Here is an 11,506-nt window from a genome sequence, read left to right as displayed (position 1 = left end):
CTCCGCTGCTCATCCTTTGAAGCCACTGCCCTATCCTCGGGCTGAACTGGCACTGCAGCCCGTACAGGAATAACCTCCGGGACCTGATCAACATGCACTCTCTGCTTAGGAGTGCAGGCGGCGGGGGTCTGTGCTCCTCCCTCGGCCTGAGATGTGGCTGCAGCAAGGGGAAGTAACCTTGTCTGAGCCAAAGTGGTGTACATACTCACGAACTGCGCCAGAGTCTCCTGAAGTGCTGGAGTAGTAGTAGTAGTAGTAGGCGTAACAGGTGCTTGGACTCCAGCTGGAACTGCTGGTGGTACCTCGGCGGCAGCTCACGCAGGTGCTCTAGCTGCACTACGTGTGCGTCCTCAGCCTCTACCCAAGACCCAGCCCCAGCCCCGACCTCTAACAGCTACAGTAGGGGGCACGGGTGCCTGATCATCTTGGGTAGCACGTGTCCTTACCATCTGTAGAGAATAGAAGACAGAAGTTTAGAATTATGATATCAAAATATCGCACGACAAGGAAATCAACTAAAGTGGAAATTTTCCTAACAGTTACATAGCCTCTCGTAGATAAGTACAGACGTCTCTGTACCGATCAACGAGACTCTAATAAACCGGCTTGTGATCCATGACTCCTATGAACCTAAAGCTTTGATACCAACTTGTCACGACCCCAGTTCGCCCTCCGTGAACTGTCGTGACGGCGCCTAGTCTCTACAACTAGGTAAGCCTAACAAATGCAGAACATAAATGAAACTTGCTGGAGAAATAAATCAAAGCCAAAAATAACCGAAGGAAAACAATATTTAAAATGTCGCTCGGCATATACAACACAACTTCTCAGAATCTGATACACTATCCCAAAAACTAGAAACTCACGGAACCACAAGCCTTTGGATATCTAACAATATTCTAACTCTAGAATATCTAACAAGGAAAAGAAATATAGAAGGGCAAATGTTTAAAAGCTAGAATAGAAAGGGACTCCTCGGTCTGCGGACGCGGCAAATGTACCTCGACGTCTCTAGAGTAGTTGCCTCGCCTCACGGGTGGTAGGATTGAGTCGACGTACCTGGATCTGCACATGAAAAACATGCGCAGAAAGGGCATGAGTACACCATATCGGTACTCAGTAAGTGTCAAGCCTAACCTCGGTCGAGTAGTGATGAGGAAGGTTAGGGCCCTACTGAGGTTAAATAAAAATATAAAGTTTGACAGTATAGAATAAAGCAGTATAATAAGTACAACAGTAATGTAACATGAATGAAAAGACAGCAACAACTATTATAGAGGCAAAGTAAACACAGAGAGAAAATACGGCTCAGCACAAAGAAAGCAACCGGGGATTTCCCAAGATACCGTCTTGTAGTCCCAAATATAAATATCCAGTGAATCTCCCGGGATACCATCCCGTAGTCCAACTCACAATTCGAGGGGATCTCCCGGAATACCGATCTGTAGTTCCAAAGGTAAATACTGAGTACAGGGGGAATCTACCGAGTGCAATCCCGTAGTTCCAACGTAAATATGCAGGGGTATCTCCCGAAATATCGTTCCGTAATCCCAAAGTAAACATGCAGGGGGATCTCCCGAGATACCGTCCCATAGTCCCAAAGTAAAACACGTAGCAACAACGCAAGGAAATACTCAAATAAGCTCAATTTCGTACGAAGTAAAAATAGGAAATTCTAGCCTAACATGCTTCACGTAATGCATTTAAGGCAGTTTAAGAAAATAAGCAATTAAGTCTACGAAACATGTTTTTTCTAAGCTAACAATAGGCTAAATTTGCAAGTAGAATATAATTGGAAAAATGAGCACAATTGAAATAACTTAAAGAAACCGGATTTTCAACAACTAGCTCAAGTACGCACTTGTCACCTCACGTACAAGGCATTTCAATTATCAAATATACCAAATCCTAAGGGGAAGGTCCCCCACACATGGTTAGGCAAGCCACTTACCTCGAACCAGCTCAAATCAACCCGAGACCACGTTTTTGCCAAGATTACTCGACTCCAAATGGCCCAACTCTATTCAATTAAGTTGCATAATGTAAATAACACTTCAAGTAACTGATTCTACAATTAAATTCTAAGCTAATACACGAAATTAGTTAAAATGACCAAAATGCCCTTCGGACCCACATCTCGAAATCGGGTAAAATTTACATTTCCAGAATCCTCACACTCTCACGAGTCTAACCATACCTAAATTATCTCAATCCAATGTCAAATCCCCAATCAAAACTCAAATTCTTGGTCTAAGAACTTTCCCCCAATTTTTATACAAATTCCGAAATTAAATAATGAATTCATGTTTAATTAATGGGTTACAAGCAAAAAGGAGTAAGGAATCGTTACCTAATTGATATCTCTGAAAATCTCTCAAAAGCTCGCTCAAATCCGAGCTCCCAAACTCTAGTTTTGATAAAAATGGCTAAACCCTCGACTTTGAAATTTTATATCTGCCCAAGTAAATCCTTCTTCGCGAACACGGAAGGACTCTTGCGTTCGCGAAGCACAACTTCGCTTGGCCCAGATTTCCTTCATCGCGAACGCGATGCCCCTGTCGCGAATGCGATAGAAAACTTCTCCCTCCTACGCGAATGCAGGACTCTCTTCGCGAACGCGTAGGCATACGACCTCTCAGCTTCTCGAACACGGAGCGTTAAGCTTCCACCAGCCCCAACTCCTCTTCGCGAACGCGAGACCCCACTCGCGAATGCGAAGAAGGAAATCAGAACTAGAGACCTGCTGCATTTTCTGCAATCCTCTAAGTCCAAAAATGACCCGTTGAGCATCCGAAACACACTCGAGGCCCCCGCGATCTCAACCAAACCTGCCAACCAATCGTAAAACATCATTCAAACTTGTTCCAACCTTCGGAACGCTCAAAACAACATCAAAACACCTATTTTTCATCGGATTCAAGCCTAAGAACTCCAAAAACTCTAAAACTATGCTTTCGATCAAAAAGTCTATCAAACCTTGTCCGAATGACTTGAAATTTTACACACACGTCACATTCAACCCTACGGAGCTACTCCAACTTTCGGAATTACATTTCGACCCCCAAATCAAAATCTTACTATCGAACTGGAAACTTCAAAAATTCAATTTTCGGCATTTCAAGCCTAAATTAGCTACAGACCTCCAAAACACAATCCGAACACACCCCTAAGCCCAAAATCACCCAACGGAGCTAACGAAAATCATCGAATTTCCATTCCAAGGCCGTCATCACACTGTTCCGACTACGGCCAACTTTCCAACACTTAAGCTCTCATTTAGGGACTAAGTGTCCCAAAACTCTCCGAAACTCAAAACTGAACATCCCGGCAAATCAAAATAGCAGAAATAAACTCGGAGAAAATAGTTAATAGGGGATCGAGGTGTTAATTCTTAAGACGACCGGCCGGGTCATCACAATTACTTGACGATCGCGTATACTTTCATGTGTGTTTGGCCGCAACAAGTTTTTGGCGTCGTTGCCGGGGACTTAGGAATTAACTATTTTTCTATATTAGACTTTTACTTTTATCTTTACAACTTTTGACTTTTTTTCTTCTCTTTTTGTAAATATTTTTTATAACAATTTTGATCTTTCTCTTAGTGTGTTTTAGTTCTCTCAACATGACATCTGGGGATGAAATATCCGGAGGTAAGGTTATTGATGAAGACGTTTGGTTGATGGAAGACTTTTATGGTCCGTCTTTTTGGGCTTGTCATGACCTGAACTCTGGGAGGTCTGAATTTGAATATGGGAGTAAGGATTGGTATTGGGAAGAATATTCACGATTAAGTGAATACGATGAACGACGTTACCTTCTAACAAAATTGGTGAGTGATTGGTCTAAGGAGAGAGTTGAACTTGAACAAGAAATTAACAGGTTTGGCTTGGTAGTACGTAACTTAGATGCAGATTTGAGTGCAAAGGTTGATGCATATAACGCCCAACAATTTAATGATGAGTTGTGTGAAGCTGAAAAAAATCTTCTAGACCAAATTGAGGAGCTAAAATGAGAATACCAATCTTTAGACCATATTTTTCTTGAGGATGTCAATGTTGGGAAAAGTGTTCTAGAGTCATATGAGGGAGTAGATAATGTTATATTTGAAGACTCTAGTGCATGTAAATATAAGGATATAAATAGTAATACAATTCAAATGTTGGGGAATGTTGGTCCTCATTCTAAATATTTTTCGATAATGTGTTTGGATGATGACATGGAAATCGAGTCAGTTGTGCCTTTGGAGGAACCAATGGAAGAGGAACAAGCTTCTTACATTCTTGGATTTGTTGTGCCAGAGAGAAAAAAAAATATTCCTCATATAGAGGCCAAGAATTATAGACTAAAAAATTTGTTAGTTGGCCTATTTATTTTTTTATCCCCACCAAAGGAGCATAGACACAGACTGGATGCCATGTTAGGGGTACAATTCATAAGTTTGAGGTAGAGGCAGAAAGTGGTTCAAGTCGTACCGCGACGTTAAATTAGGCACTTGTTGGGAGGCAACCCAACTTTACTGCTTTCTTTTATTTTTATCTTTATTATATTATTTTTGTAGTATTTGTGTTGATTTTGTAGGATTATGAGCATAGGAAGCAAAGCCATTGGAAGAGTGCAAAAGCGAGCTTGATGGTGAGAACTAAGTGTGGGGTGCCCACACAAAGGACCATGCCTGGGGGAAGTCTGAGTACCCCGTGAGCCGCTATTGTTTCGGCCTTTGTCCTTTCAGGGAGTTTATTGTCCACCTTCATTATTATTTTACTTTATTTGTGCATTGAGGATACTGCGCTCTTTCAAGTATGGGGTGGGAGAATTTCTCTATATAATTAGTAGTAGTATGTTAGAAAATTTTAACTTCTTATTTTGATTTTAGCTTCTTATTTTTGTTTTCATAGTTGTGTAGTATTTTAGTAGCTTAATTTATTTTTTTTATATTGTGGTAAAAAAAATTAGAAAAAGTTTGGATTTTTCCCGACGATATCTGTTGGACAATTTTCTTGAGGGATTTATGCCCGATCTAAAAATACCAAAAAGATTTTCTTTTGTTTTTTAAGTAGTTAGGTAGTATTCCTTGGTTTTTCTTTCGACACCGGTTCTTTTCCAAGGGTGTAGCTCGAACCGAGTATTCTAGTTTAGTTTTTTTTTCTTAGGCATAGGATAAGGGAGAAAACTGAGATTGCTCTGAGGTACCTATTGACATGTTTGGTGTTGGCAAGTTAAGTTATGGCGTGCGCTCTGTCTTCCTGCATATATGATTTAAATTGTAATGCCCAAGTAAATTAAGTAGCCTAATCTTTGATGCCTTTTTCTCAGTTGATTGACTTGTATGCCACCGAGTGCATTGTTGCTTAAAAATTCTCAACTTGCTATGCTTGCCTGACTTGAGAGTCGCACAAAACCGTCTTGAGTGAGTCAAGTGCCATGTGTGTGTAAGGATTATTGATATTCTGTGCTATCATGTGTAGTATAGAACTTGCCCCGTGTGTTAATCGACACGAAATCATTAAGTTATGCTAGGTAGGAGATGATGTAGGTGTTTCTTGCTTGACCATAAAGGTGCTTAGCACTGACAAATAAAAAAATTCCATTGCTAGCCCCTTTGAGCCTATAGACCGTTTTCTTGGCGCCCCAATTACAAGTCGTACTCCTACTTTGTTCTTAATTCGAGATTGTTGAACCTTTACCTCCTAAGGCACTTAGTCGCTAAAAGAAGTAAGTTGAGAGATTGGGGAGTGGTGTTTGAGTGGAACCATGGAAGGGCTCTTATGGTGAACTAAAATTATGAAAGAAGGGCACTAGCTTATGAACTTTAATGTATGGAGTGTGTGAACAAAAAGAAAAAGAAAGTAAAAAAAAAAAAGAGGAAAATTTTTGCAAGGAAAAGTAAATAAAAGTTCAAATAATGTAGAAAGATACACACCTCCTAATCCTTTTCACTCATGCTAGTGAATCCATAGAGGTGCTTAATTGAAAAGAGGGCTATGTTATATATGGTGTATGACAAGTGAATGGGTTGAAAAGAAATTGCGCTTGATTTGTGAGTGTAGTGTATTAAAATGTTTAGGAGGGTTAGTCACTATACCTAAATGTATCCTACTCGTCCCTTAGCCTACACTACAACCTTAAAGTCCTAATTGATCCTAGATTTGGCTAGCTTTGATTAGTAGAGATGTACACTACGTGCAAGCTTATAGTACGACTACGGGATGCACATGAATTCTTTGCGAGGGTGAGTGAATGTTGTACAATTGTGTGATGTCCTTAATTTATGTTCAATGAAATATTTGAATGTGTGGGCTACGTTGATATTCACTCTTTTGCTTATGGTGAGGGCACTTTGTCTCATGACGGATTGGTAATGTTGTACACTTTCTTTTGTTGGGTGAGTGTGTGAGTTAGGGGTGCTTAGTGGTAACGAGTTGTCTCTTGAGGTAAGGTTCTTGTGGAGAGGGTGCTTGAGTTGGTTGAATAACATTGAGTATACTTGGGCTAGTTTAAAAATGGGAAGAATGTGAAATTTGTGTGTTCATACTTAATTGTCGATATCGATCATAGTCAAAAGGTAGGGTATTTGATTGAATTATTTGTGAAGTGCTCTTTCATAGTGATAAGTACGTTTTGGGGGTGCTAATATAGTTCCATTGCTCGAGGACGAGTAAGAGTCTAAGTGTGGGTTGTTGATAATCGGCTTAATGTATGTATAGTTTGATATATATCGCCTCACATTTTGTACATGTCTCAACGATTTGAGATGTTAAATATGACGATTTGTGCTAAATTGTGGTATTTCTATGTGTAGGAATCATTCAGATTCAATTTGGGACGAAATGGCGCGAATTGGAGCGAAATTGGAACAAAAAGGCAAAAAGTGAAATTTGAGGGCCACAACCAGCGTGGGGCGCTGGCTATGGCGCAGTTTACAGAAGCTAAAATTTTTTAGCGCCAGTGCCAGTGCCCCACGGTGCCCTGGATGCTCGAGATGTGAATATGTCCTATTTTGACCGGGACTCGGTTATTTAGACCCCTAGATGCCCCCAACTCATATAAAAGCCAACCAAAACCTATTTTGTAAGGAGGAGGATGTTTTTGAGAGGAAAACACAAGCACAGAGCCGCCGTGGAGGCCGAAATTCATCAAATTCCATCTTTCTTCCACCAAACTGAGTATTTTTTATGTTTCTTTGTATGATTTGTTGTTTGACTACCATGTCTATGTGGAGCTAAACATCACGTTCTAGGGTTGTGGTTCTTTCATGACTATTGTTATTTAGATATTGATTTTGATTTCTTAGTTTATCATATTGGTTTATTTATTCAATCCTGCGCTTAATTATTTGATTGCTTGATCACCAATTGAATACTATCTACGAATCTAGAATTAAACTCGAAAGTGGGAATTCCAGATTGCATATAGGATTGAATAGAGCAATTTCTTGAACCTGGGCATCGGGAACGGATTCACGGTTAAGATAAACATATACCTAATTGCCTTGCTTGGTTGATTTATAGGAATTATAAAAGCGTTCTTGTTAGTTCTAACTCCATAGACATATAGGTGTTAGGTTAGCTTGAATAGGAAAGTAAGAACTCGACAGATTCTTATGAGCAATATTAACCTTGTTAACCAATAAACTAGATAAATTAGTTAGTCAATTCAATTGAAGAATACATTATAATTGTTAGATAGCCCATAAACCTAGATCGTTTTCATAACATTGATAACATAAAAATTTGCTCTTCCTCTGTTCAAAGTTCATTATTTGTCTTCTTTTTATTTTAATTAGATTAGACTCATATACTACTAGGTTTAATTCTTATTTAGATAATTAGGATAGTCTAATTTAGTGATTAGTTAATCACAAGTCCTCATAGGTTCGACATCCGACTTTTAGTCACTTTATTACTTAACGACTGTCTATACTTGCGTATGTGATTGGCCGCAACAGCAGTCTTAGAGTCGCTTCTGCGACGTTGCACCTTCGGAAAAACCATCGCAGGTGCGGTTTTCACTTAACCCTAGAGTTTTTGCTTCTGCGGTCAGCTTCCCGCTCCTGCGGTCTCGCAAGTGCGGTCCTTATGCGCACCTGCAGTTCTCTTCAGCTCCTCAACTCTCCGCATATGCTGCCCAATCTCGCTTCTGCGAGACTCGCACCTGCGGTCCCCAATCCGCAGGTGCGGAAATGACAGAAGCAGCAAAGTTTAGCTGCTCAACCAAATTCCAAAGTTCTTAGGATCTGTAGATACCCCTTCATTAGAAATGAAGTGACCTAAGTACTCCAACTTTGTAACACCAAAAACACATTTAAATTGCTTAGCTAGCAAATTGTTATTCACCATAACCTCAAACACCTGCTACAAATGTAATACATGGTCCTGCAAATTCCTGCTATAGATAAAGATATCATCAAAGAAAACAAGACAAATTTCCTTATAAAGTGTTGAAATAGATGGTTCATGAGGCACTAAAAAGTAGAAGGAGCATTGGTTAAGCCAAAGGGCATAACCAAATACTCATAATGTCCCAGATGTGTCTTAAAAGTTGCTTTAGGAATGTCAGTTGTCACCATTCTTTTTTGATGATAACCTAACCGAAGGTCAATTTTTGAAAAAATCACTGCCCTAGCTAATTCATCTAATAAGTTATCTATGATGGGAATGGGGAATTTTTCCTTGACAGTACATTGATTCAACTCCCTGTAGCACACACATAGCCTCCCGAAACCATCCTTCTTCCCTACTAACACCGCAGGTGATGCAAAATAGTTGTTGCTATACTGAATCACACCCTGCTGCAACATATCCTTAACCAACTACTCAATGATATCCTTTTTCATAGAAGAATATCTATAAGGTCGTATGTTGATTGGTTTAGTCCCAGGTTGCAATGGTATGCTATGATCAAAAGCACCTCTTGGAGGGGGTAAGGTGGTGGGATCTGCAAAAACCTCATGATACTGGCATATGAGTTCCATAATGATACTAGAAGTTTGAGAATCCTGAGGGAGGTGCAGTGCATAAAACTGATCATTTGACTATAGAATAGGTTGATGAACTAACACTTGCAGCATAAAGAGTTGGACATCATTTCCTTTCAATTTGTTAACAACTTTAGTACTTGAGAACTTACAATCATCAGAAACCCCTTTAAGAAGGTGGAACTTGCCTTGATAAGTGAATGACATAGTCAAGGCTGTGTAATCCATGGTAACTGGCCCCAAAGTTTTCATCCATAATGCTCCCAACACTAGATCATATTTGCCAACTGGAAACACAATAAGGTCAGAAGTATAAGCAGTACCCTGCAACAACCACTGGAAGTTTCTCACTACTCCAGAAGTGGCCTCTATAGAGTTGTTACCCATGCTGACATAACCAATTTTAGTGGGAGAAATTTGGCAACTAACCTTTTAGTAGACTCACAATCTATGAAATTGAGAGTACTTCCTCCATCTAGCAGAATTTGCAATGGTCTCTTGTTGTTGTAGCCAGTCACATGAATAGTTGTGCCCCTTGAATACCACTCAATGCACACAAGGAGATCATAGGAGGATCTCCTTCAGTCACAGACCACTCCTCAGTAGTAGTTTCACCATCTGTCTTATGCACTATTTCTTCTAAACCTTCCTCCTCTTCATACTCCAAATCCAACACAAATAATTGCTTAGGGAGGTTGCACTTATGCCCATGAGTATATTTGTCATCACAAAAGTAGCACAACCTTTGTGCTCTCTTAGCATGCATTTCAGTAGGGGAAATGGTCCTCCTAGTCTTAGAAGCAACTGGAACTCTAGGAGTAGGTAGGGCTAATTTTAGAGTAGGCACAACATTGGTGGGAGACAATTTAGCCCAAACAAATTCATAGCTAGGCTTCCTCATAGTAAAAGAGGATTGACCCAATAGTTGGACCTTTGAGCTCTAGCATTAGCAGCTAATGTTGCTTATGCCAATCTAGCTAATCTATATGTTTTAGATAAGGTTTGAGGTTCATGCATTTTTACAGGATTCACCAGCTCCTCCTTAAGTCCTCCTAGGAAACAAGATATGGCTTGGCTAATAGATAAATCACACTAAGTTAACATCCTAGCAAAAGCAAATTGAAATTCCCTCACTGACCCAGTTTATCTCAATTGTTTGAGCTCTAACATTGGATCAGAAAACTCTTCACTAAATGTTTCAACCAAAGCAACTAGGTATTCATCCCAGTCAGGCAAGTCAAGTGAATCACGACACTTCATATAAGATTGATGCCATTCCAAAGCCTCATCATCTAAATTCATTGCTACTAAGATCACTCTTTGATTAAGAGGAGTCTTATCAATAGAATAATATTGCTCGATCCTATACAACCAGTTTTTCAAAATTTCACTATTGAAAAGAGGAAAAGGCAGATTATGATTTTGATTGGAATTAACACAGTTTGGGACCTAGGATGCCCTGCCTTGATTGGAGCACCTTATCCCTACCATTTGAAGGAGATGAACTGTCTTTCGACTGTTGATTCAATTGCTAGCCATCAAAGGAATTTTTTAGAGAACTTACCATCTGAAGTAACTCAGCATGTCGCCTATCCATATCGTCTCGTAATTCCTGCTGTTTCTGAGTCAATTCCTCTCTGAGATCTAGCTGTTGTGTTACTAAATCCTCATATTGCTCTTGCAAATCAGCTGGTTGAGATCCAGTTACCACATCAACAGCTCTTCGAGGTCCCGTTGTCTACGAGCTCTGATACTACTTGATACTAATTTCTGATATCGAAGGCAATGTAACAGTGAATTTGGAAGAAAAGTAAGAAGAAGGAAGAGAGAAGAAGGAGAAGAAGCAGAGAGAGATGAGATCAGATTTTCACTTTATCATTCATAATAAACCTTTTCTATTACAATGGTTCTATTTATCTAAGAAATTGAAGGCTAAAAAGCAAAAACTGAAATTTGAACTCTTAACTACATTTCCTGCCAACAGAAATTTAAAAAACAACAACTGAAATCCAAAACAAAGCCTACGTGGCATCCTAGTTGGCGTCCTAGGAGGCAACAACTAAAATGTTTGTATCATATTTCCTCATATTACTACATAATATACAACTGAAGTTCTATTTTACTGCATAAATTTGATGATGCGCAATTTTAGCTGTTGATTCTGTCGCTTTCAAGAAGGATCTGGTGAGATTTTTAGTATACCAAGATAATATTGCAAAAAGAAGCATTCTATCCGGAAGGGGAAAAAATCAAAAGACATTATGTAGTAGCAACAAGGAAAACAAATCTCATAGAAGAGGAGGTTCAAAACAAGATTTTAGAATGTATCAAGTAATGAGTTTGAGTAAATTAATTAAGTATCTTAAAATATATATTGGCTGTTGATGTATTTATGTTAGGTTTTTTTAACAGATGAGTGACAGATTTTATCAAATTTTGTATAACGATATAATTATATATAGTCGAATAGCATAAGAGATGATAGATATGAATAATAATTGAAACAAAATATATTATTATTATTATTATTAT

The 11,506-nt window shown here is 39.1% G+C and overlaps 1 protein-coding gene across 1 annotated transcript; it reads right to left on the bottom strand.

The window, feature by feature from the left end:
- Positions 1 to 9,488: 9,488 nt before the first annotated feature.
- LOC138887401 (uncharacterized) lies at positions 9,489 to 10,276 on the bottom strand. The gene is made up of 3 exons (XM_070169152.1): positions 10,143 to 10,276; positions 9,998 to 10,049; positions 9,489 to 9,914 (listed from the first exon to the last, which is right to left on the bottom strand). Exons 1-3 carry the CDS (start codon positions 10,274 to 10,276, stop codon positions 9,489 to 9,491), a joined length of 612 nt encoding a protein of 203 aa, XP_070025253.1.
- Positions 10,277 to 11,506: the final 1,230 nt, after the last annotated feature.

Source organism: Nicotiana sylvestris, chromosome 3, assembly GCF_000393655.2.
Source record: "Nicotiana sylvestris chromosome 3, ASM39365v2, whole genome shotgun sequence".
Taxonomy (NCBI): Eukaryota; Viridiplantae; Streptophyta; class Magnoliopsida; order Solanales; family Solanaceae; genus Nicotiana; species Nicotiana sylvestris.
Note: the sequence above shows the minus strand (reverse complement) of the source record. Positions and strands in the feature narration are given on the sequence as shown.